The sequence below is a fragment of the Cynoglossus semilaevis genome, unplaced genomic scaffold (genome assembly GCF_000523025.1).
Source record: "Cynoglossus semilaevis isolate Cse_v1.0 unplaced genomic scaffold, Cse_v1.0 scaffold1507, whole genome shotgun sequence".
Taxonomy (NCBI): Eukaryota; Metazoa; Chordata; class Actinopteri; order Pleuronectiformes; family Cynoglossidae; genus Cynoglossus; species Cynoglossus semilaevis.
This window is the reverse complement of record NW_007585114.1, coordinates 439,336-465,173: the sequence shown is the minus strand read 5'-3', so window position 1 is coordinate 465,173 and position 25,838 is coordinate 439,336. Positions and strand designations below refer to the sequence as shown.

Below are 25,838 nucleotides of genomic sequence, written 5' to 3'. Positions count from 1 at the left end.
TGGATATTTCCATAAGTGTTTTTGTCTATTTTAATAAAACAAAATTAAAAGTGATATTGCTTTGTGCATATTTAAGGTGTCTCAAATATTTTATCTGACTTTTTCCATCTTTTTTCCCATTTTAGTTACCTTTAGTTTTTTGTGACCCAACAATAGGTATGTGTGGTTCACATTTATCATTGTTGTCAAGTAATATTTAATTAGTAAATATTTTGGACGTAAATCTTTTTCATCTTTTCACATTTTTGCTGTTTTTGGGATGTCTTTTTATTTAAACTATTAACATTTGTAAAAAAGAAGGAAGAAAGGATGTATATCAAGATCAAAGAAAGGTGAAAGGTGACTCAATGATCGATCACGTGACACAGTTTGAGGCAAAAAAAATAACTAAATAAATAAAAACTTGAGATTATTATTAATCATCTGAGAAACTGAACTCTGTGAATACTTTTCTTGTTTCCCCCACGTTGACTTCATCAGACCGTAACCTTTGTAGACACAGAATCAAAGTGTTATCATGGTGGAGTTTAAACAACACCTAAGTGTTATATTAGGTTAGAAGTGATTGGCCTAAAAATCCATCCTTAGCTCTTTCTCATCTTCTGTGTTGTAAAAATCACAGCTTTCCTGTTTCCTGCTCTTAAATATTTGCTTTCCTCTGCACTGACAGGATTACTTTGTTTGTTGCTGTCTTTTCCCATGGGAATGAGAGCTGACCTGGAGTTCAATGCTGAGTGAGAAGTGACCTGCATTCCCATACTTCATAAAAACAGGAGGGGACAGCATATTACCTTGTGGGACGCTGTTTACTATGACCACACTGCCACCAAGGCCCGCGTTGGTGACAGAGTTGTGAGAACGACAACAGTGAAACACTGGCAAGGTTAAAGAATGACAACAGGGCTGAGTGAGAACCAGGAGGGAAGTCAGGTGTTTCTTAGGCAAGAATAAAATATCTCTTTGTTTTGGGAGAATTTCACACTTTAAGGTCAGTAGGGGAAAAGGTAAGTTGCACTTGTTTGGACTAAGTGAGGTTGAACTCCACTGTAAAAAAATAAATAAATAGAAAAAATTAAAAAAAGGGTAATATTAATAAACGTAAAAAATCAACATCCCGTAACGATAGAGTAGTTTCCCATGATTGAAATACATTTTATTACTGAAATTGAAAGTGATAATTACAATTATTTTTAAGTTTATCTGTTTTAAAAGAATACTATAAATATGTTGAAAAAGTTTTAATACAAATAATGAGACCTGAAATTCCAACAAAACTCTGTTGCTATCATGAGTTGTGCATTTTAAAAAAGTAAAAAAAAAAGCATGAACAATTTAAAATTTAAGCATATGCACTGCTAATTCTACAAGTATTCTACTTACTTTTCTTAATATTAAAAGGACAACAATTTCTGTAATTTTGTAGATATTTAACAATAGAACAGGAAAAATCTGTAACATAAACAGATAAATCATGTTAAATAACAGATTTTCTTTACTGTACTGTAATCCTGTTAACACTTATTTGTCCTGAGTTTTGTGCAGGGCGGGGTTAAGGTGTGAGGTGGACATTGGTTACTGGCGGTTTATCATAAACACATCCTAGCCCAGAGAGGTCCATCTGCTTTGATTTTATTTAGTGATTCCCTCCAGGGGCCCAGAGCTGAGAGAGAATAACAATACTCCAGCCCATCTGTTCTCGTAGAACCAGCCCCAGCTAAATTACCACGCACTACGAGCGGCTGGCATATGCTGTGGCATAAAGCTACAAGAGGGCATTGTGTGCCAGCTGTTGTGTTGACAAATACTTATCTGGCACTTCTCAAGTCAGGCTTGCTGAGCTGGTTTCAAGTTTGACTAAAAACTACAGAGGGGTGAGATGGGGAGTGAGGGTCCAGTGGGAGAGGGCGGGGGATGCCAGGTTACTCCAGGCTGTGTGTTTGTTTGTTTGTTTGTTTGTGGTCTGTCCACAGAAGTGGGTCACTGGATGATAAGAGGGAAAAACCTGAATAAACAGAGGAGACTAATTCTCCTCATTCTCCCATAAACACACCAAGAAGCTGTGACCATGTGACAATAGATGATCAGTGGTGGAGAAGATTAAGTGATGCTCATGATCATCCTGTCAGTGCAAGAGCAGAGGTGAATAACACACACCAATAATAATAATAATAGCTTTAGAGTTACTATTTCTTATTATTATTATTGTTATTATTATTATTATTATTATTGTCTAATATTTTGGGCTTAAACAACTGGTTTGTTTCAGCCCCCTGAATCATTCAGTTTTAAAACACATCATATTCTACATACGACTTTTATCGTTAAGTTTTGGTTTGGCCCTGCTTGACCCACGGCAGGATTTCTATCTGTTTCCTCTGACATGAATTGGAGGCACCAAGGACCTTCTGCAAGTAAGGCAGATGTGTAAGGCAGCCATGATAACCGCTACACTACTGAACTAGACTGCACTCTCCCATGACTTATCTTTCAAAACTGACTTTATTTTGTTAACATTTACAGGAACATCACTGACATTAACTTTCCAACTGTTACATACTGTACAGATTCACCTTTAAAAAAAACAAATCAAACTCCAACTTACATATCTTGTGTTTCCTTACAAGACAACAAGAGTCCAGTCAGTGACGAGCTTCAGCAGTGCACAAAACCAAAGACTTCCTTCAAACCTCTGTAGAAACAGTGGGAAACAGATCGTCACCTGGAACCATTTTATTCTCAGCTCGTAGTAAAGTACAATAATCTGGATTGAATTTGTCCAATGTTGTGGCGTATATGTAAAAAAGAAAAAAAAAAGGAATTCCCTTTAACTACTTTATAAATTTCACCCTCAGGTAGAGTCGGTGCATGAACCGTGTTCTGTAACAATGAGATACAATAGCATTAAAGATAAAGGTTTTACTCTTAGATCATATATAGTTCGTAATACACATATATGCTGCCTCAAGGTTACCAGCCTTGTGCCACTTCATTACCCATCCTCTGTGAGCGCCGCGCTGTTCCACTATTAACATTCAGTAGTTGCCATAACAGAGGGTAAACTACACGGACTCTCTTCAAAATACAGTGAAAGGGGACAAGTACCACACCATTCAGTGTCTTCAACCCTGTCACTGTTGTTGTTTGTTTTTTCTAAAAAAAAAAAAAAAAAAAAAAAGGAAAAAGGGTTTGGTTTTTTTTTAAAAAAAAAAAAAAAAAAAAAGGACAATGAGTCTGATGTATGATTAGAAGATAATAAATAGTATTATTCAGACAGTTCTTTAGTTGTGGCGTAAAGTTTAAACACAGCTGGAAACGTGTCAAATCTCCAGCCACAGGAAATCAGAGCCGCTATGTCAGGCGGAGAGAAAGGCTTCGTAAACTGAAAATATATTTTTTAGATTTAGATGAAGTCATCAACAACACGAGCTGAGACAATACACAGATCAGCAAATGCTGTTATTTCCTGTACTTCACCTCGCTGACTCCCCCCCCCCCCCCCCCCCCCCCCCCCCCCCCCCCCGAAAGCACGCAGAGCTGCAGCCACCAGCTTCACAACGGCAGCCATTGTACCACTCTCCCTTCACACATTTATCTGGCAGCTACTCCACATTAGCAATGCAGCCCATTCTTTACAGCTACGGAGTGGCAGCAGCAGATTTGTATTCTGTAACACACAACTCCTGACGTCTCCCAAACAACACAGTTGCACTCGCTGTAACTTTCAATGGGAGAGAAACATAAGAGTAAAGTCTGAAAGTTTCCTTTAAGTCCACTTCTGAATGAAAACAAAACAAAAAACAAAAAAAAACTACAGTACTGCCTTTGTCCAGTCTGTTTGCAGTAAAACATGAGGCTTTTACATTGGCTACATCTGCTTCTGCCAACATATACTGTATACTGAGAAGACAACAACTAAGCATGATGGGAGAAATAGGCAAACCTCTTCACACTGTTGTGTTTATGAGCTGGAGAATCTATGCTTTTAACAGAGTTTACACCAGTTTCTCAAGATAGTGTACACACACACACACACACACATATATAAACATACACACACACACACACTGCATGAGGGTTTGTGCACTGACTGACTTCCTGAACATGGCGTCTCCAGTCTTTTACAGTGATTAAGAATAGCAGGACTCCTATTTTCTTTACGTAAATGAGGCGGCCGAGGTTCTCCCACAAACTCATCTTGTGGTTTTTTTTTTCTTACGTGTTTGCTCGACCACAACGTCACAAACACACCCTCCCGCTCTTCTTCCTCCTCTCCACACTTCCTCTCAGGGATGGGAGTGAATTTCACCCGAGATCTGCTTCAATGCTCCGCTGTGAGACACAGAACAGCTACGAAGGACGACATGTAGAAAACAACACTAATGCACAGTGCAAATAGGCCCTCTCTCTTTTTTCCCCATGTGTCCAACTTGCAGAGATGAGCAGGTAGTGAGGAAAGCGGTTCACTCCAGGTAGCCTTTCTGAGTTTTTTTTTTTTTCAGTTGTGGTCTCCAGGGAATCTCCACTCCTGGTGTGAGGAGGACAGAAATGAAGGGACAGGAGTTTGGAGGAAGCTCTTACTTGTACAGGCTCATGGTCGGGCTCTGGTACATGCACATATAAGCGTCACACAGTAGGCGCCTGGCCTGGCCCTGGATGCTTTTAGGGTCCAGAGCGTGCAGCTCCTCTGGGGTCATTTTCAAATAGGCCTCCACCTCTGGACAAGGGGACACCTGGGGGATGTTGAAACCATTCTGTCCTCCTGCAGAGACACATCAAAATCACTAGGGGGTGTTCATGTATTTTCTACACAAAGTTAATGCCTGGGCAAAACCTCTGTGGAATTTGCTAAAGTTTGCTGAAATGTATTACTTACAATTAAATCACTCACAAATCCAACTTAACAAAAATCCAGCTGTGATTTTTCTAACGGCTGTAATCAGTGATCATCAGCAACTAGTCAACTTGATTTATACAGTATTATTTAAAAAAAGACTAATAATACATCAAAAGAGTTTTCAATATTTTCCACAAAAATACCTCTGAGTCACTTGGGTTTTTCTTTTCTTTTTCTTAAATATTTTTATGAAAACTAGTAGAAAACACAAAGCATTACTTCTGTCATTAGAAACATTGTTAGTGGTGGGTAAGTCTTATTTGAGAATAAGTGTGATGTCACAACCACGCACCATCACGGTCTGCCATGCTGTCGAAGAAGAGCCAGGCCGACTCTGCACTGCCGTACTTGACGAAGGCCACGTAATGACTGGTTTCGATGCAGAGCACGGCGAACAGCTCCATCCTCTGACGGGGAAAAAAGCCCTGACGACCCGTACCGTCCTGTAGCTCCTTGGGGACAGAAAGTTTCCCGTGCCGATGACTTTTCCTTCGTGGGTGGAGATGAACCTGATGAAGGAGTAACAAGACCACACACACTGTTACTAAGGCCTTAAATGGTAAAATAGTTGTTAAAAATATTTGTTATGAAGTAAAAAAAATGAAGTGCCAGGTGATAGTTTAGTAATACAGGACGGCAAAATATATTTACAATTTAATTAAATGCATTCATTACTCGACTCAAACTACTGCAACAACGCGACATGATTCCTTTGGATTTGGCGCCACCACATGGTTGACCTTGATAAAGGATTTAAATCGTTTCTTCAAACTTCATCTGGCGTTGCCACATCGCCCTCTGCTGCTTACCTGTGTATTGCACTTTTCACAGAACTGTTTAATTTTGCCGGCGGTGATGTCTCCGTCCTCATAACAGTCTCGACACTCGTACAGAGCCAGACCCCCACAGATACGACACTCCCTCGGTGCTGGTGGGTAAAGAAACACACTTTTACTCTAGGCGACTGTCTGCGCACAAAACTTCAGTTGCAGTGACAACAACATGAAACAGTGTTTGTCGCAACTCACTGTCCTCCAGAAGGTCTGTGATGTCTAACTCCAGTGAAGGGAAAATCTTGTTGAACATTTTGAAGTCTTTGCCAAAACGAGGCATTTGGATGATGAGACAGGACGGAGCCTGTGACGGTGTCACAGAACCAGCAAAAATGTTAAAAACAAATATTACAAGATTACCTGATTCTACCAACATCTTTTTTTTTTTTCAAATGTTTTACCATATTGTTGAATCCAAGAGCAATATAATTAATAAATATCAGATTTATTTATTGGGACTTAAAACTATGGTTTATTTATTCCTGATACACCCTCAATGTTATATCGTTTGTTAAACCATCATGGATTAAATCATTTGTTAGTTTTTGATCAAGATTTGCCACAGAGCAGAGACACAAAAATTGTTTCAATGTTACTAACAAATAAACAACTTTGAAAAATAATTAACAAAATAAATTGAAGAAATTATTTTTTCTTTAAATAATATGTATAAAAGTTAATGTCTAATTTCTTAAAGAAAAATAAATTTTCTTCAGGATTAATAATTTGTATGAAACTTTTAGCCCAAAACCGCGAGGTGTATTTGATTTACACATTCAAGTAAAAACTATAAAGAGACATGCTTAGTCAGAGATTTGTTACACTTTCTTGTTACTCTAAATAAAGGCTTAGCTGCTCTTTAGTAACTCTCAACTCACACTAGGTGGCGCCAGTTACATACAACATCAGGGGACAGAGCCAATGTTCCATAAAGCAGCCATGAATTCCATAATGATGGTAACATTTGTAATTCTAAATGTGGACACATTAGGAAATAGAGGTCAGATATAGAAGTGAGTGAGGGCCGTTTTAAAACAACATGTGACAGTAACAGATGCTGAGCTGACATGAGAATCTAAGAGTTTATAGTTCCAGTGAGTTCATGTCAACACGGATGATGAACCCAGATGAAAGAGTTTTGTCAATTTGCCTCCATAAGTACAGCTGATAAGGACACAACAAGGTGGCACCAAAATACACTTCTGAATCAGCACACAGTTATAAGGAAATTGTGTGTATGTGTGTGTGTGTATATATATATATATATATATATATATACACCTATACACATATATTAGGTCAGTCTGATAAAAACTCTGCCCAAAAAAATCAACACTGTGTTTAATCAAAAAACTGAAATGTCACCTCCGCAAACTTCAGGTCGCCATTGATGAAGGACCACTCCAAGAGCTGCTGGATTGTGGGAACTCCGACCTTGTCCTTTTTGTCCATGAAGATCTGGTAAAAATAACAGTCCTGGACTTTCTGACCAGCTGACCTGCAGGGTGTGATTTAACCACACAAGGACAAATCTCAACACTTTATTCCAGGGAATTTCACATACAGTAAATATTAGAAGTAAAACTTCCCCACTTTGGTAGTATAAAGAAAATGTATACATATAGACATAAATGTTGCTCTTTTACCTCCAACCTTTGTGATGTACCATCATTTACCCAAAAAGACCAATAGACCAACACTTACCGTAGCTTCAGTAGTGGATCCACCCTCAGTATGTGGTGGAAAAGAATGTTGAGGAATTCCTCTGGATCTGCAGATTAAGACGTGTTCATGTAGGATTTGTGACACACTTTCACAACTGTTGAAGTACACCAGCGATCTCAAACTCACAGCTTACAGGCCACCTGTGTTTTTATAATTATTTATTTGCAAACTGTTTTTTCATTCATTTAATTAATTGAATGGGTTGCTTAAAAATGAAGAAATTGTACTTGTATTAGTAGTTTGTGCTGTGGTATTATACAGTATATATATTTAAAATAAACTAGCCTTTCCCAAATATACTTTTTGTTTGTTTTTTAATCATAAATAAGACACTGATGATGAAATGACAATGGCAGGATTGGCCCTCACGTCGTTAGTGTTTGAGACTCTTGCTGTACACTAAAGATATTCTTGGGCTAATTAGGTTATTTCACTTTCTACAGCTACAGGTTGGAGTCATTTTCTCAAACTGGTATACTCATTTGTTATATTAAATTATAATTATTAAGGAAAAGAAAAATTACAGACTAGAACTAATGTTACAGTGAACATTTTCTTCTTCGTCTACCTTTTTCTTCAGATGTAAACCCAGACGCAGCTTCCACTTTCTCTAGTATTCTTCTCAGTTTCATCACCTTTGTGGCACAGACATAACCATGTCTGAAGGGCAAAAAAACAGAACAAAAAAATAAACTTGACTGAAACATGAATTTTCAATTACAAAGATCCCAAGAGTTGATCTGAGGATAAGGCGGTGCAAGTGACTGGCCACATATGCACTGTTCAAAAACATAGTACACAGTGAGTTAAGAACAAATACACTGTGACTTACATGCGAAGAGGGTTGACTATTTCAGTGCGTAACAGCTCCTGAGTCTCTCTGTAATATTCTACGTCAGTCTTCGATCGAGGTCTGAGTAGAACTGTGTCCAGTACAGAACTGAAGGAGAAAAGACTGTGGAACAGTAGAAGAGGGGACAATGAAGACGTAGTCTCCAGTACTAGAGTCTATCAAAGTATTAATAATTAATGATTAATCAGAAGATGGATTAATCTTAATTAGTCATGAATAATTTATCATGATTATTTGAGATAAAGCAAGGTTCCTGAATATAACACATCATTTTTGTTTTATAAATGTTGCTAGACGAGACAAACATATATAGCTCAAGTGTGTTGTGTTTCAGATGGTATTTTAACCTTGAGTTGCTTCAGTGATTCAAAAACATTTTTCCAGCAATGTGTGTAAATGACCACGTGTATTTGTGGGGAGGTTTTTCAATCAAATTAATTTTGCAAATAATTAAGACATTTAAGATAATTTTTACAGCTCTTAATATGATCATGATGAAGATTCTCCAGTACTGGTATCTAGATGTTAACTTGTTAGACCTCACTACAATGACAGTGATAATCTGAGGATGTCCTTAAATTGAATTCTGTTTTTTACTTTAACTAAAACAAACTCTTGCGGTTTGTGTTGATTGGTTTATCTGGAGACTCTTTGGCAGAATCAGTAGAAACATCAGCAGCAGCACAGTTTCCTGCCAGTGTTAAAACTGTCCACTAACAAGCTCCAGCCTCTGGGCCAACACAGGGAGAGACGATCAATACCAGTGAAAACATTGATAAAAAAAAAAGTACAAACTGTAGCTGATAAAGCAGTAACAGTAAAACCAAAAGCACTGACCAGAAGAGAGTGGAGTCCAAGTAACAAGAGTTGTAATGGCCCTGGATGCCTTTCTTTTTTCCCACCATAACATCCAAGCCATCATGTTCTGTGCGGGGGGGCGTGTTCTCATGTACTACCTCACTCAGGTAACCTCCAAATGCTGCATTTACAAACACAGTGTCATCATAAGCCAGTAAATCTGGATGCATTCTTTTTTTACTATTATTATTATTCTGACTCACCGATGGAGTTGCACCTCTCTATGGGGTTGGAGGAATGGTGCTGGGAGGGGAAGCGGGAATCTGGTCGGCAGCACTTGAGCTTCACAAAGAGAGCTTTTTTAGAAGGGCAGGTGAAGTACCTGGTGCCTTTGAAGGTGCCGTCTGTGCAGCCAGGACATTCTTCTTCCTGAAGGAGAAGGTCAATTTGAGATCACCACCATACACATGTGTACTCTGTTACTGAACTACATTGTTTTCATCCTTTTCACTCAAGTCAAAGTTGCATTTATTAGAGAAACAATGATAGGATTTATTATTAAAAACTACAAAGCAATGTTTTAAAGAAAAAAACAAGTAGCAGTTGTATGGCAAAATATGTCAAACAACAGACCATCGGTCCAGCCAATCACCTGCGAAGAAATTTTGGAAGTGGCCATAGATGGCACATAGCGTTACAGCGTTTTATGACACACATTATGTCAATGATTAATTAGGTTCCGTTTTTCAGAAACCTCAGGTTTCCAAACTAAAATAATGACTAGACTAAGACATCTGAACACATTTTCATTTAGGTGAAACAGAAATGTAAAAACAGCAGAGACATCTCACCAGCTCAAGCCCAGCCAGAGGCTCTGACAGACCAGGAGGCAGACCCACCCAGCGGATGACACCACACAGAGGAGGATTCTCCTTCACCTCCACCAGAGAGCCCACCTCGAGTCCCGGCTGCCCACGAGGAGGGGTTGAAGGCCGTGGTGATGGAGGTGCAGCAGGTGATGGAGGCTCAGGTTGCTCTCCCATTACTGACTGTACAGATAGAGACAGAGGCCCATGACTCATGTTATCTAGGGGCCCCGTCTTCCTGTTCAGGCTGAAGGGCAGGGAGTGGAACTTGTTGTCACTGGACAACGAGGCTGAGGGTGGAGCTCTGGAGGGCGGGGAGGCCTGAGTGAAGTCGGGAGGAGTTTCTGTAAGTGACTTGGCAGGATCTTCACCAACTGTGGGAGAGAAACCACAAGCAGCCTTTACAACAAAACACAGCATTTCATAGAGCAATCTTTACAGATAGAGACTTCACAGAGAGAAAAATGTCTTTAAGGTGTGAGTGGCATGGTAAATCCAGAGTGGACATTGGAGATGGATTGGAGATGCACTGGGGACGAATTCAGATGGTGTGGAGTTCACCACTCATTCCAACAGTGAAAAAAGAAACCCACAATTACAACTTCGGGACTTTGAGACATGGAGACCACAGCAATTATACACCTGCAACAACCAACATAAAAAAATACAGCTGAATCACCTGATTCTAAAATACAGTAAAACAAAAACTTCCCCAACTTTCATCCTCACACCTGGCCCATGAAACTATTAAATATAACGTGCAAATAAAGGAGAACAAAAACTGAATTCACATGAAGTGACGTAGAAAAACATGAAAATGAAATGTGTCCCTTCACCAGTAGAAATACCAAACCCATGACAAAAATGAATAAATCCCAAATGCCCCAAAACAAAGGCTTTGACTAATGCTTTAGGACTGCACACTGTCCTACGTGTTACCTGTTTTTTGATCCATCCAGCAACAACAGTCATTTAAAGTAGCGATTAGCCGAACTGAGCATCACTGAAAGCCTTATGTCAACACCAGTGACTCCATGCAAGTGGGATGTGACACTGAGGGAGGATGAAAGATGAGACCAGTGGAGGCGTCTTTATAGCAAGCTACTGTAACAAACTATTCTGGGTTTTTGTTTTTTGTTTGTTCCTCTGCCCCCTTTACCTTTGGAGTAAAAATGTAGTGCAGTTCTAGATGTGGAGTAAAACTGGAATCAGTTTGATGCAGCATCATTGTTGTTATAATTGTAATACAGGAAACACTGGTGACTATGTATAACTGTGAGCTAAATAACAGAACATGGAGGAGCTTCAGTTTAGTTTTTTTGAGTCATAACTATTACATGGTTTCATAACTAAAAATGTATCTGTATCTCTATAGCCTATTGAAAACTATTTATGCTCATAGATCAACTGAGTTGTGTTGGTGTTATTTTTTTTTCTTAAGCCAGTTTCAGCACTGAGGCTTTGTGCCAAAAAAGTACCTAACAAAAGCAATGGTTTGAAATAAAGTCCCAGTGTGCATTGCTTTGGATAATGTTTGAAAATATCGAAAAGAAGCCCACGCCAGTGCTGGTTCAATACATATCACATATCCTGATATTTAAATAAGTCAAATTTCAAAGATGGAAAAACATTTCCAGTGGAAAAACTTTCATATGATTTATTGTACATGTAGCAAAACCCAGAGTTCTGAGGTCTAAGTGCATGAGCAGAACCAATCAGCAGGTAGCTTGTCATGACCAGTAGCTTGCTGGTGAGGTGGTCAGCACCCCGTAAGTACCTAAGTTTTACCTTCATCAATGTACCATGTGCTTTTGGATTTGGTCTGGACGGGGGGGTCAACAGAGCTGCCATTTAAAGTATAGTAAAACTCAGACTTGCTCCTACTGCCACACTGATGAGCTAATCCTGCAAATAACACAAGTACATTACAAAAAAAAAAAAAAAAAACATAGATGTGTGTGCATGTGAGTGTTTGGAAATAAAACATCAGTAATATAGTAATATATTCGTTAAATTAATTAAATTTTATTTAAAATAAATCAAAATGAACAAAAATCAAACATCTGCTGCACAGTTATGATTTTACCAAAGTTAACTGTGCAACCTGCTAATGATTGTTGTTATTCCTAAATACCTTGTTTTTCTGAAGTTTGTATTAACCTTTTTCTAGCAAATGCATATTATTGTCCCTTAATGATATGATTTATTACAGCTGTCAAACAAATGAAACACTGGAACACAAAGACCAATAACAGCGGGTAGATGTTTGTGTTTCAAACCTGATTTTATTTGTGACTTATCCAAATGATGGAATTATTTATATGGAAAAATGTCAAGAGAAATATGCAAAACTATAAGTCGTAATTTAGATTAATTGAGTTGTTGGATCTTAGTCATTAGTCAACATCGTAGTACGTGTCCAGATTTCTTGTTTTTCACGTGTCTTAAACAACATTAATCAGCCTACAGTCCCTAACAATCCGTTTGACATGTGTGGCACTCAGGTTGTCAGTCGCAGACCTGCTTACTGATTTGTACTCAGTGAGGCTGGTCTGATTCAAGCCAGACGTCTGTCCAGAAGCTGAAGTCACCACAAACCCAAACTCGGAGCTGAGATGGTATTTTAAGCTCGGGGAGCTTTGTGACTTTTTTCCAGCGGTGTGTATAAATAACAATGTGCGTAATGACTGTGTATTAGAACAATGATAAGTGGATGAACAGTGGAGTTATTGGATATAGAGTGCGAGCCAATGTGCCCAATGTGTTAAAATGCATTAAAAACTTTAATCTGATTAATGTAATAAATTAATAAATGTACTGAATTTATCTCTTTTACATTTATTAATACAGCTTGATATGTATATTTTAGAAATGTCCATATCCATTATGTATTGAGTGCATACTGTTCAGTACCTTTGCTCTTTGGTTTGCTCTGTCCAGAGGACGGCTTCTCACTGGTGTTGGTTCTGGGGACAAAACTGTGCTTTTGCAGTCTTTGGTCCTGCATGGAATATTCTGAAACAGAAAAAAAACGTACTCATATTAAATAGAAATCAAACCCTCTGGTTGTAGAAAGTACTTGACTTAAAAATACAATTCAAGTGAGGTAATTACAAAATGCCTGTAATATACACCCTCAATTCTTAAAGGCAGTGAGAGCATTAGCTGAACATATCAAAGACATTTGTATTTGCTGAACTATACTTTGGCATTATCTAAAGAAATACTTAAGATAGTAGTGACCTAACTTTGGAAATAACAAATCTGTAATGTGCTAACTTGAGAATGTCTAGTCTTTTGCTTTGAATAAAAGCCCAGTCTTGCAGAGGACAACTTCGACTGTCCACAAGGTCTCTTTGGATGTCCTCGTTAAGTGTATTTTTATGTGTTCTGCTCAATCTTCAGGCAGATAAAGGAGCGTCTACTCAAAAGATGCTGCAAGACAAAGTTCTAAAATGAATAATCATTGCAGAGGCAGCTGTAACATACATAAACATATCAATCCGCCAATGTGGAGAACAAAGAGCCTGGCTATCTCACTTGACTTTCAAAAACAAGGGAGCCATCAACACAAAAGGCCTTCTGTTCCCACTGCGAGCAAAACACAAACTCCCAACGCTCTGATCAAGCTCAGCCACGGACACACAGATCAACAGCTGAATATGTTCAATAAATGCTGAGTCATGGCACTAAAAACCACGAACAAAGACTTGTCGACTCACCTGGCATCACGTCACAGATGGGGACGAGTCGAGTGTGCTCCAAACTGGCAAAATTACACAACAGCTTCCCGTCAAATACACCGTCCCAGTCACCAATAGGATTGTCCTGAAAGAGTGGAGACAGTATAACAAAAATTACAGACTTACCCAGTGTCACATGCACTAATCGTCAGTTGTCCTGTCACCTAAACTAAAAAGAATCCTTTGGATTGATCCTCTGTTCTATAATGATCCGGTGCATATTTCTTCTCCTCCACATCAACAACAGTCCAAACGCCCAAACACTCTCCTTTCCCTGCAAGCCTAACCACACAGTTGTCCTCTTTAGTTATTCTGTATTCCAGAATTCTTCTCCACTGGGATAGTGTTGGTAAAGCATGAGGCCAGTGGCACCTGCCAAATAAGATGGGGCGAGGCTGGACGCAGAGTGAGGCAGAGCAGTGGGCTCGTCCTCAGCTGCCTGCTGGCCACAAGCCATACAGTTGGGTCATACAGCATTAAGTCTTTACCTCACACCCCGCGTGACTGCCTTTGTGTGTGGGTGGTTCAGATGCACTGAGTACGCTGCTGCTGCTGCTGCTACTTCTGTTGCTAACAATAATCAGTCAAATGCCAAAGTTGTGTGTTTTAGTCTCTCTATGATTGGAACACCACTAAGACCTGTCAACTGGAGTCATACACACTAGTTATTGTGAACCTAGTAGTCATAACCTTTTTGTTGTCTGGTATGTTCTGTTAAAGTTATGTCTGTCACTCAGCAGAATATGTTCATCTGAAACAACGTTTTACTTCACAACGTCTACTTTCGTTTTGATCTTTTTTTATTCATGCCACTGAGCCGACTCAATTAATTCTCGATTTATTTGAATAGTAGAATATTAAAAATGTTCTTTGCATATTGAACCTGCAAGAACTGGTTTTACGAGAACAAGTTCCTTTCAATACAATAAGCTGGTTCAAGTAAAACTTGAAGATTGAAAAACACTCACCATATCCACTCCTACATAATAGCCCAGACTTTCATTTCCTGGTAGGAGGTCACAGAAAATGATGGTGCCTCTCTCGGGTCCGTCTCTGGTCTGCACCAGGACCCGAGAGTTAATTTCCAGTCGGGGAAAGTCATGATCATCTTCTACCAGATTGACATGGTCCACCTCAAGCTCGCCTGTGACATCATCATCATCCTCCCAGAGTTCAAGTTTGTCCAGGGCCACAAACACACCGCATTCATCCTCACAACGAAAAAGATGTCGACCCTGGTAGGAGCCTTCTGTGAAGCCCTGGCCCCGGCCCTCCTCCTGGACGGAGAAAGAAAGTAAAGAGAGAAGATAAGAGAGTGAGTCAGAATAGGATCCAACGATGGTGAAGTAATTATCATAAGAAGGCAGGCAGGTAGGGAGGCTGCTTACTCAGCATTTCTGAGTGAATGTAAGTCAACAACATAGAGCAGTGAGAGCATGTGATCGATTACTGCAGCATGAATAAGTCCTTACCTACTGTCATGATAAAATACATCACAAAATCTAAGATGGCACAAGATGTTCTCGTATTCCTTACTGTAACGTATCCCATTTATTTTATCCAAACGGTGCCAAAATCCTTTAACACTGGCAAACACTATGTTGGTAATTTTTATTTTATCTACAGGGCAATAAATCTACAACGTGCCTCATGCATATTTGCAAACTCTGAAGTCTTACAAGTCGTACTGAGCTGCAGTTTAAAGATCTGAGTGTCATCAGCCCACTACAGAACACAAGAAGACTCAGCAGAATAAAAACACTGTGCGGCAATAAGCATCCCTTTGTTTTGTGTCAATTACAGTGTGTGAGTAGAAGACATGACAATGATCCAATTTAGTGCTAGTACAAATCTTTGTGTGATACACAAATAGAAATACCGACACAAACTTCCTGAATGTGAGGAGTAAACTCCCCAGAATTTTCTACTGGATTTATGTCTTGTGGAGGCCAGTAAAAACATTTACATTTGTATTCACAAATGACTGTCCTTTAAGTCTCATCATGGTTTCCTTAGTCTTTCTTTGAGGTGTCATGTCTAAAATTCTTCAAATTTCACTTCAAGGCTGGACAAAGTTTATTATTAGTGTCTTAACTGACTAGTGTTCTTTCTAGAATTCAGAAATCTTGGGACCCTAGAAATTTTAACAAATCCTGTTAAGCATGCACCAGTACCAATACTGCTATTGGGGGGCGACACTTTTACCTCTACTGCAAAGCATAGCAATCCAGTTGTACATTTATTGAAACCAAAGAAGTACAGTCAACAGTACTTGATAGTGGCAAATAAACAAATGGATTTTTTTTATGTTAGTTTGAAAATAAAAATCTGGAAAAAACCTAAATCCTGTGTATCTTTTGTGGTCAAGAAGTCGAAATCTTAAATATAAATAGTAAATATTTTAATCGCAATGTTTTCACAAATGCCATCTAAACGTTGAGTGAGTGCACACATAGTGTACACATATAGTGTACCTTAAAAAGAAAGCTGTAATTTAAACCTTAATACATATCTTAAGCATTTGTATTACTGTATAATCGTTGGGCATTATTTCAACGATGTGTGAGTTAAAAAAAAAATCTGATTAATTTCACAAATTTAAAATATACATTTTGACAGTCCTTGTTTTAGGTAATAAATATTTACTTAAAAAAAATTAGTTATGAGGGTCACAACACTTACTCACATAATGCCATGACAGCTATGTCAGTTCAGATCTGTCATGATGGGAAATGCATCCTCACTTTCTCTACAGTGTTTGATCCACTAAGAATACATGACACTAAAATTGATTCTACATAATAAATAAACAACAAGAGATATACAAATACCAAACAAACAAAAGATAAACAGACAACAGTCAAAATCTCTTACCAGGAGCTCTACTCCAAACCAGATTCCAGAGAGTGCCCTGTCAGGCAGCAGTGAGCCTTTGAATCGGACCACACCAGGCAGAGGTTCATCTCCAGAACGTAACTGAACACGTACCTTGGAACCACAGTCTATTTCACAGCAGCGTGCCAGCCGTGAGTCATTGCAGAGCAGCGCGTATCGTTCCTCACAGTTGGTAATAGGGAACAGTAACTCGGCCAGTTTCTCATCCAGCTCCTGAACATCACGCTCATCCAGGCTCAGCACAACATTAGTCTGATCCAGAATGCGAAGACTTTTCTTCCCCTTGCACGGGGGCAATGTTCGGCCCAAGTTGTTGCGCTCCTGACATGCTTGGCCCAGACTGCCACGTGGGATTCTCAGTGTCTTCTGGGGAGGTTTCTCCACCGTACACTCTTTTATGACCATGTAAAAGCGCCAGTCTTCCCTGAAGCCACCAGTAGGCTTCTCCTGGCTCCACAAGACAGAGCTCATGGCTGCATTCTAGGCAAGAAGTCCAACATCAAGGCAGGCTGGACCAGGGATCTGTGGTGAAGAACACATGAATGAACTTATAACCAAACAAAGTGTATGTTAAGGTTCAATGCTAAGATTTGAAAAACACCATGGCAAGGCCCAGAAATATAGTTAAAAGCCAAAAAAACTTTATTTTCCTGACCTGATTTAATGTGACTTTAAACATAGACTTAAAAAAAAAACGATTTTGCTGTTTCTTTAAATGTGTATTTTCTGAATATATATATATTTTTTATTAAAGTTACTTGCCAGGTCAATAGTGAAGTTTAGGGTAGGCTGGTGACAGATCTTTTAAACATCTAAATGTAAAGTGTCAAAATTATTTTATTAAACTGGAATCATGTTATTTAAAGATGACCTGAAACAAATGAGTGAGGCAATATACTATTTATATGCAAGTATTTATCTAAATTAAAAGTCAAGTCAGAAAAAGCATAATTTCCTCATACACTTTGTACTATACTAAACTAATAATACTGATTTCAATTCATTCTGACATTTTATTTTACATAGACATATATATGCACTGTACCTAAATATTTCTGTTAAATTCATTACATTTATATTCTTCCCAAAGATCTATCGTTTAATTTCAAAGACTCTGGAGTCTTTATCTATCGTTTAATTTCAAAGACTCTGGACTCTGGACTCTGCCAAGTCATCTGTCCATTACTAATACATTGTAAAAATGTCTATTTTTTTTTTTAATTAGTACGGTTTCATATCTTACAACCAGATGTGATTTACTGATAAAACGGGCGAAACACACACAGAAACAATGGTACAAGACGAATGGACTTCCCCTGATGACACCTCAGATGTTGATCATCCACCTGACAGCCAGAAACTAATACAATCATATTTCCCAGCGTAGGCGTTGAAGTTAGTTCCCCTTTTTACGATACAAATAGAAAAATGTATTGGTTACGAGAAACTGGGTTCAACCAGTTTAAAGTTATTCCATACTAGTGGAATAACTACTAATATTAGTTGGATTTAGTTACATTTTCACTAGATTGTACTGAAATGGCACGATTCAAATGTTTTTTGTGTGTGTGTGTGTGTGTGTGTGTGTGTGTGTGTGTGTGTGTGTGTGTGTGTGTGTGTGTGTGTGTGTGTGTGTGTGTGTGTGTTTATTCCATCCTCTCCGACAGTCTGTGTTACTCACATCATCACCAACATGTTTAATGAACCTTTATCTTGACAACCTGAGCTGCGGTGTCATCACCAGGCAGAAGCTGTCATTCACAGAAGGCCCTCTGACAGAGGGAAACATCGAACGTACCGTGGGCTTAGAACATAACACACGCTGCAGTTGTAAACAACACTGTTGCCTTACCTTTGATAAACGTCACGGTTGTTAAAAGGTGCAGGTAACTGTCATCTCAAATGTCCACCTCGGTTACATACAGGCCTCCGACAAGCAGCTCTCTGTAACCTACTTGATCTCTGATTAGCTTAATGGCTAGCTGTTGGCTAAGCAGCTAACCTATCAGGCTAGAGTAAGCCTGACGAGCCGCTCAGCAGTGAGCAGGCTGGCAGCGATACTGCCGCCCTGTCCAGTATAATACCTGCATTTGAGTACATATGTGCCCCATGGCTAATCAGTGAAATAACTGTGCTCCTGTAGCTGTGAGATGTATTATTTACAGGAGACGACCTCACCGAAGTTAGTGTATGATGTCACCACTATAGCACACTGTGATTGGTTGGTTTTTCAGTTTTCAGTAGCTGATTGGTCGTAATTTGTGTCTGTACCGAAGTCCCATTCTGTGGGGTTTTCCCATGGATGACAGAGTGTCAAGTTCGGTTGCAGCGGAATGCAGGCACCGCTTGTCAGGTGTTTGCTGTAGAACATTTATTCAAAACAGAGAGGAACTGATAAACTATTTAAACTGTAACAGGAAAACACTCGAAGTGTAATATAAAGAAAAAAAGATAAGTATAGTATTAAAGACAAATTATAACTATAATCAAGTAAATAATGAGACATTATGAAATCGATAACTATTATCAATAATATTAGTAATTACAGCAAAGGAATAATAAATGCAAACATTTCCAAAAATAAATCATGGAATTTCCCTGAATATATGACAGTTATACTGAGTAAAAACGCAACAGAAAGGTTATAAGGTTAAAATAGTTTCAGAAGATTGAATGATAAAAACCCCATTTCAAAGAGGAAGCTGTTCAGCCAGAGGGATTTTAGGGTTTAAAAATATTTACATTTATTTTCCAATATATATGTAAAATTTCACATATTTAGTGTTAAAACAATTCCAACAAAATACCACAAACACATTAACACAGTGGTTCGCAATAATTTTCTGTCATGCCTCCCTTTGGGGACATAATGTTCTCTATTGACAGCTAAAAAGGAATTCAGAAAACCAGTCTTGATTCACGTTGCATCATATCCTCTACCTCCTCTGAACTGAGGTGGTTGTTTCTCAACCTGCATCACAAAGGAAAAATAATTAAAAAAAACACAGAGAACATGTATATATAATATATATTTATATATATAAATATAAATAACCACATAGATAACCACAGTAATTGGTAGTATACCATAATGACTTCACATGTTGATTGTGTTTCAGGGCTTGAATCAGGCATTCTACTCCAGTTTTTGTTATGCAGTTTTCTGTGAGCCTTTTGCAGGAGGTGAGAAAGGTGGAGCACTTTAGGCACTACTATATGGAGCGGTAAAATGTCAATTCAGCAGTTCAGTCACCATAAATGTCAAGTTTCAGCAACTACTTACCAGATCTCCTCTAGTGATGAGCTGTGTCTGATGATATTAGCAAGTGCGCAGGCCCCTGTGCTGCCCACACCATTACCAACCAGACTAATGGTATCATGCACATAAAATACACAAGAATTAGCAATAAACAACCTTCTAAATACATCCACAACTTTAAAAGGTAACAAATTATACCTGAGCCATAGCAGAGTTTCACTGTTCTGTAATGCATCAGCTAGTGCCTGTGCCCCTGCATCACCTATCTTATTGCCCCAAAGCCTGTGGATAAAAAGAAAGGTTAACACATTTGAATGTGCACAAACATACATGGATGTAGTAAGATGAGCATTACCCTAAAAACTTGAGTGAATGATTCACTTTCAGGCCCTCTGCAAGCTGCTTTGCACCTTCTGCTGTAATATTATTATTTCCCAGCCTAAAAGACAATGATCAGGAGCAAAACCCTAAAATTAGCCTTCAAATTGTTGAAAGCAGGCCTGATTGATTGTAGTAACAGCTAAATATAGGTAAAAAAAATTAAAATAAGCCAATGAATGATGAAATCATGACCTTGAAGTTGTAAGCAGAGAATATATAATAATTGCTAAAAAGCTAAAAGGAGAAGTTACAGGATCAAGTTTATGTTTGAAAAATAGCAGGTTAAAATCCCATAACCCATATTTAACAAAAGAAGGACCTCAAAGATCAAATGTTGAAGATAATTGTCCCAGCAGAAAATACCCTAAACATTTTAGCAAAAAAAAAATGTCCATATGAAAGCTAACTTCCTACTAATGTAACACTCACTAAAAGTGAGTTATGTACTCACTGACCTTAAGGAGAGGAAGTTCTGCTTGGTCTTCAAAAGAAGAGAAAAGTGTTGAGTGCAAGCATCAGTCAGTTTATTGTTGAAGAGTCTGAAGAAAAACAAACCAAAAATAAATAATAATTAATAGTTTGTTTCCTTTATATTATTATTATTATTATTATTATTATTATTAAGTATCTTAACAATACATACGCAATTTTTTGGAAGTTGACACATTGGATACATTTAGGAATCAATTTGCCGATTCCTTCATCAGTAATATTGTTATTTCTAAGGCTAGGAAAGATCAAAGACACATTAGACGAGACACACTTCTATTAAAGAAATGCATTATAATATCAGAAACATGATACTCACTAGAGGGCATTGCAAATGTGCATGCAGGGAAGAAGTTGCTCAACTCCTACGTCACCTATAGAATTGTTGTCCAGCTGTAGGCCTACAGGGCCCTTCAGATGCTGTAGGACGTAGGCCAGCGCAGTGCACTCTATTGGACCAATGTTACAGTAGGTTAGTTTTAGATGGTCCACTTCTAGCTTACTCATCGCATCTTTGGCAATCCTGGTTTCCTGCATCTCATATATACATTTGATGAGCCAAACAAAGTCGGGCATTGCATGCATGCTCTTCTTTTCCCCTGCAACAGGCTGCGGTATAGACCTAAAGTGTTTCTGCAGGCCTTTGGAGAGACATTTGGAAACCTGCTTGACCTTCCTCTCCAGTGTCGTACTGGGGCAGCTTTGGTGCCACATGCTCAGATAGCGATCAGACAGCAGCCCAGACATAAAGGTGGCTGTGATTTGCAAGTTTGGTTTTTCAACTGCTGTGTCTTGGTCCCCTGGTACCTGCTGTTCTTGGTGAGTGGCAGGAAAGCAGGCTCTGAAACATTCAATGCCGGATTCTGTCATGTCCTGCAGCTCAAATAGTTTAGGTATTGTTGAGCGATCACTGCAACTGGACAAAACAATGTGTAAGGCGGCAAAGAAACACTGAATGGTCACATGGAGGAATTCATAGTGTCTGCTGTGGGAGAAGGACATATCTTTGCTCAGAATGAGAAAGCCCATACTGATGTCTTTTTCACTCACACCACACATCTTTAAGTGAGAAAATGAAAAAACATAACAGGTATTTCCTATCCCATCAAATGCAAGCTGCCCGAGATGTAAGACTGTTTCTTTGTTTTCCTGGAGCCAACCCAGGCCTACAGAGGTTTTTTCTGGTCTCTGATGCTGTAGAAAGTGCTGTAAAATCATCATGTAAACATCTGTGATCGTCTGTAGGCTGCCCTCTTCACAGCCCAGCAGCTCCCTATGGCACTGTGAGACTATCCAGCAGAGAACTGGACTATGGCACAGTCCAAGCAAAGCTGTGTTCGTTTGTAGGGACCCTAAAACTTTAGCAGCCACAGTGGGGTCGCTGTGATGCTTTCTTACAAAACAGTCAATCCCACTCGGAGAAAAACCTTTCAGAAAAACCTCTTTTCGAAGATGTTTCCTTAGCACAGGCCCAACTGCCTCTGGACGACTAGTTACTACTTTCCACACACCCTTCATGAGGGAACCTTGAATTAAATTAAATAATAGAATGTGAACAGGGGCACGTTGAGTGGGGCAGCAGAGTCTGTGCTCGTCTGAAAAGCTCTGCTTGAACTCATCCAGGCCATCAAATGTGAAGAGGATGAGATGTGGGTGGTCCAGGATGAACTGAAAAATCTCTTCCTGGTCCCTGTCCGGCCAACAGCAGTGCTGAAAGAGCAGCTCTTGAACCGAAAGTTCTCTCTGCTCTGAGTTCAGTTTGCGACAGCTAAAGGGAAACAGAAACAGGAAGTCCTGGAGTGCCGTCCCTCGAGCCCAGAGCAAATGCAGCCTCTGGATGAGGGTGCTTTTACCACTACCTGCCTCTCCAGACACAAGCACAGTGTCTGCTTCCACATTCTTCGTACCTGCTGTACCTACTATATCCTCCAGACCCAAAGGTGCTTCAGTGCAATCATGACTTAGTTCCAGCTCGACGTCAGTGTAAATTTCATCCAAAGACATGTGGCTTGTTCCGCCGTAAGTGCTGAGGAAGCAGGACTGGGCCAACACAGAACTAGTCAGTTTCTTCTGAAACTTTTGGAATTCTGTAACAGAAAGGGCAGATGTAACGTCCATCCAGGGAAATGATTGAATACAAATACAAAGAGATCTTTGATGTCTCGCCTTTTGAAAGTTCTACTTTTTCCTGGTTTAGTGAGGATCCAGATCCATACTTTTGCTGAATGAAATCCAGAACCACCTCTGCTGCTGGGTCACCTTTTGATCGGACATGATCCAGCAGACGCCTCGCCTAATCGACATATAAAGTGAGCCTTGAGTTAAAAGAATTTTAAAATTTAGATGCACTAATGATGTTGCTTTGATTTTAGTATTTATTTCTTTAATAACTGGGCCTGTTGAAATGTATAGCTTGTTACTGTGCAATCAGTACTAAGTCATTTAATGAATGCACAGGTTCATACAGTCATTTATCAATTTTAAACACCTAAAAGGTACAGTACGGCCGTGACACTGCCACTTAACAACATAACATACTGAAACCAATGTCAATTTCAACACTGTCTAATAAACAAGGCCTGCCATGATGAAGTGTTTGGCGACAGTGGCATTGTTCAAAAGACAGGAGGATGAACTGGAGGTGGCAGAGATGAAGATGAAGGAAAGGACATGAGCGGATCAGAGAGACAGATTAAACATAGTTTGGAGACAGACAGTGTTCGAGATGTTGAGATGGGTTAGATGTGGAGAGACAGTTGAGATATTTAACAAGTATGTTTAGATGGAGCTGTAAGACAGAATGAAAAAGAAAAAGCCACACAAAAGATCCAAGGAACTTTCAAAAGACATAAATGTGGCTGCTGTTACTGTGGAGGAGGCAAGAGATAGAGAGATAGCCAGAAATAATCTGCAGTGGTGAACCCTGAAGACAAGGTCTGTCAGTTGGTGTAAATGTATATCAAATTCATTTCTAACATTTGATGAGTATAAATATGAATGTATAAGTGAAGGCTGTGTGTGGTACCTGCTGAGAGGGGGTGTGTATAGGAAGCCGGACCTCATCACAGTCCCCTGATGTGAAATGTCCTGACCGAGTTAGAGCCTCTAGAGCACCACTGATGCATCCCTGCAGCTTCCTGACGAGGCTCGGTCTACGGTTCAGGAGACTTTCACTGGTTGGTTTGTGACACACATTTCTGTCTCGATTTAAACTGCATCCAGAGAAGGACAGGCTGGCATGCTGCCCTTCTGGCAGTGTCAGTTTGAGAGCAGATAACAACCCTTCACAGGTTACCGCACCCTTTGTGTAAACCAGGTCGAGCAGCTGGCGAGCGTTTGTATACAGTGCTCTGCCTGGTATCTGTATGTTCTGGTATTCCTCCCATTCAAGCTCTCCATGGGCCAACAGTAGATCCAGGACCCTCTCCAGATGTTCAGATGAGCCGCTGCTACATAATGCGTGTAGTAGCTCCGTCCGTTGCTTCAGGACAAGCTCCTGGGCAAGCATGCTGTCTGAGTGTGAACCTCCGCTACATTATCCTGCCAGCCTGTAACATGCAACCACAGGTTAGTACCAGCCTACTTCAGTTAAAGTCACATTGTGTCATTACTGTCAAATCAGAATCAACAATGCTACAATTATCACTTATACAGACTTACCAAAGCGCAAAATGTGTTCCCTCCATCTATCATTCAGGCAGAGCGACTCGCCTCTTCCTCATTCTCTCAAACCAAAACTAGTTCTGCTACTACTCTGAGTCCCTTTTGTGAACTTGAAACATAAATACGATCAGAATTTAACCTAACAAGACTAACTTCCCTGACGTCTACTGTCGCATATATAACGTGCGAATAACTTCTTTTTATTCAAACGTCAGTTAGAGCAACACATCCTCAACACATCCTCTTTTAAAAGTATGACACTACCTGAAAGCAGAAAGGGAAGTGAGTTTTAGTATTTCACAATTATTTACATGTTTGACGTTTTTAACCAAGTAGCAACCACAGGGGCAGTTGCCCTGAGACAGCCTGGTTTAATTTAAAAATGATTTAAATAATATAAAGCTAAAAGTAAATACAACTAAATGATGATGACAACAAGAAAAATAATAATAAATAACATTATTGTTATTATTATTATTATTGTTGTTGTTATTATTATTATTATTATTATTATTATTATTATTATTATTATTATTATTATTATTATTATTATTATTATTATTATTATTATATGAAATCGTTACACACAGGTTGTAATTTGCTCGAACATCCACTTGATGGAAGTGTTACCTAAACTTCTCTCATCTGCAGCGCTACGGTACGATGCAGTTGTTGTCATTTATTGTTAGTAAGCGATCAAAAACTCCTGTGCGGTTTCCCAGAGGTCAACATCAAAACTGGATGCAGAACATACTCCTAAAAAGAGTTTCTTATTTGAATCATTTGATTGTTTGAATTACTTTCATTACCTGCTGTCCCGTTTTTGTTTTCTCACCCTGACATCATCCGTCACTCAACAATTAGCTATGTCTTGGTTTGTTTTTTGTCTTTGGGCTGAACAACTATAACCCAAGCTCCCACTGTCACTATAGACAACCATTCATTCTGACTCTAAATAAATTTGAAGATCTCTACTGTAAGAAGCTTTTACTCAAATGTGTAGATTTGTAATCTCGCAGGATAGACAAACCTAAACTGGAACTGTTAGCTAGGTAGATAAGCTCCATGGTTAGTTCTGACTGGAGTCAGTCCACTGCCAGGGTCACTGATTCTCCCCTGAAATAGTGACGATACAGGTCTTGGGTGAAGTTATTTCCACATCAGTTTGGATTCTATTTGGGTGAATATCAAAAGCAACGTGTGATGAGCTCAGTTTGAGTCCAGGTGCACTGATGTACTACATGTGTAGCTGATGGTTTCAGCAGAGACTCTGAACTCCCAGAAGCACTTTAGGATGCCATGATCTCATGAATTCTGGACTCAATCTGCAGGGAAGTTGTACTGCACAGCCAACATTCTCTCGTGTTCTGGATTGATTTGTTTTATCGGTGTATTTTTTATTATTATGGAGGTTTCATAAGAATGAGCATCTGCACTAG

The 25,838-nt window shown here is 39.2% G+C and overlaps 2 protein-coding genes across 6 annotated transcripts; both read right to left on the bottom strand.

Moving 5' to 3' along the window:
- Positions 1 to 4,201: 4,201 nt before the first annotated feature.
- On the bottom strand, positions 4,202 to 18,769 carry cyld (cylindromatosis (turban tumor syndrome)). Of its 3 annotated transcripts, none has more exons than XM_008337210.3 (17): positions 18,460 to 18,769; positions 16,587 to 17,129; positions 14,681 to 14,989; positions 13,692 to 13,797; positions 12,883 to 12,984; positions 11,758 to 11,874; positions 9,955 to 10,343; positions 9,367 to 9,532; positions 9,143 to 9,284; positions 8,285 to 8,407; positions 8,021 to 8,112; positions 7,432 to 7,498; positions 7,093 to 7,225; positions 5,923 to 6,031; positions 5,704 to 5,822; positions 5,187 to 5,403; positions 4,202 to 4,759 (listed from the first exon to the last, which is right to left on the bottom strand). In XM_008337210.3, exons 2-17 carry the CDS (start codon positions 17,076 to 17,078, stop codon positions 4,575 to 4,577), a joined length of 2,868 nt encoding a protein of 955 aa, XP_008335432.1. In that variant the 5' UTR covers positions 17,079 to 17,129; positions 18,460 to 18,769; the 3' UTR covers positions 4,202 to 4,574. The 3 variants fall into 3 exon arrangements, with proteins under 3 accessions (XP_008335432.1, XP_008335433.1, XP_008335434.1); XM_008337211.3 differs by lacking the exon at positions 18,460 to 18,769 and adding an exon at positions 18,289 to 18,415; XM_008337212.3 differs by lacking the exon at positions 11,758 to 11,874 and having other exon boundaries at positions 18,460 to 18,767.
- A 144-nt stretch (positions 18,770 to 18,913) lies between these two features.
- nod2 (nucleotide-binding oligomerization domain containing 2) lies at positions 18,914 to 24,662 on the bottom strand. Of its 3 annotated transcripts, none has more exons than XM_008337209.3 (11): positions 24,397 to 24,662; positions 23,762 to 24,284; positions 22,903 to 23,029; positions 21,056 to 22,823; positions 20,891 to 20,974; positions 20,703 to 20,786; positions 20,222 to 20,305; positions 20,065 to 20,148; positions 19,891 to 19,974; positions 19,695 to 19,778; positions 18,914 to 19,578 (listed from the first exon to the last, which is right to left on the bottom strand). In XM_008337209.3, the coding sequence occupies exons 2-11, from the start codon at positions 24,242 to 24,244 to the stop codon at positions 19,506 to 19,508; spliced, it is 2,955 nt and encodes a 984-aa protein (XP_008335431.1). In that variant the 5' UTR covers positions 24,245 to 24,284; positions 24,397 to 24,662; the 3' UTR covers positions 18,914 to 19,505. The 3 variants fall into 3 exon arrangements, 2 of the variants coding, with proteins under 2 accessions (XP_008335431.1, XP_016886263.1); XR_003049015.1 differs by having other exon boundaries at positions 19,514 to 19,578; positions 19,695 to 19,819; XM_017030774.2 differs by lacking the exon at positions 20,222 to 20,305.
- Positions 24,663 to 25,838: the final 1,176 nt, after the last annotated feature.

Coding starts and splice junctions, on each gene's coding strand:
- cyld (XM_008337210.3), bottom strand. CDS start 17,078: ATGAGCTCTGTCTTGTGGAGCCAGGAGAAGCCTACTGGTGGCTTCAGG. Junction 5,823..5,922: donor CACAGACCTTCTGGAGGACA/GTGAGTTGCGAC, acceptor TTTACCCACCAG/CACCGAGGGAGTGTCGTATC. Junction 5,404..5,703: donor GTGAAAAGTGCAATACACAG/GTAAGCAGCAGA, acceptor CTCCTTCATCAG/GTTCATCTCCACCCACGAAG.
- nod2 (XM_008337209.3), bottom strand. CDS start 24,244: ATGCTTGCCCAGGAGCTTGTCCTGAAGCAACGGACGGAGCTACTACAC. Junction 20,975..21,055: donor CACATTTGCAATGCCCTCTA/GTGAGTATCATG, acceptor GATCTTTCCTAG/CCTTAGAAATAACAATATTA. Junction 20,306..20,702: donor CAGAACTTCCTCTCCTTAAG/GTCAGTGAGTAC, acceptor ATTGTCTTTTAG/GCTGGGAAATAATAATATTA.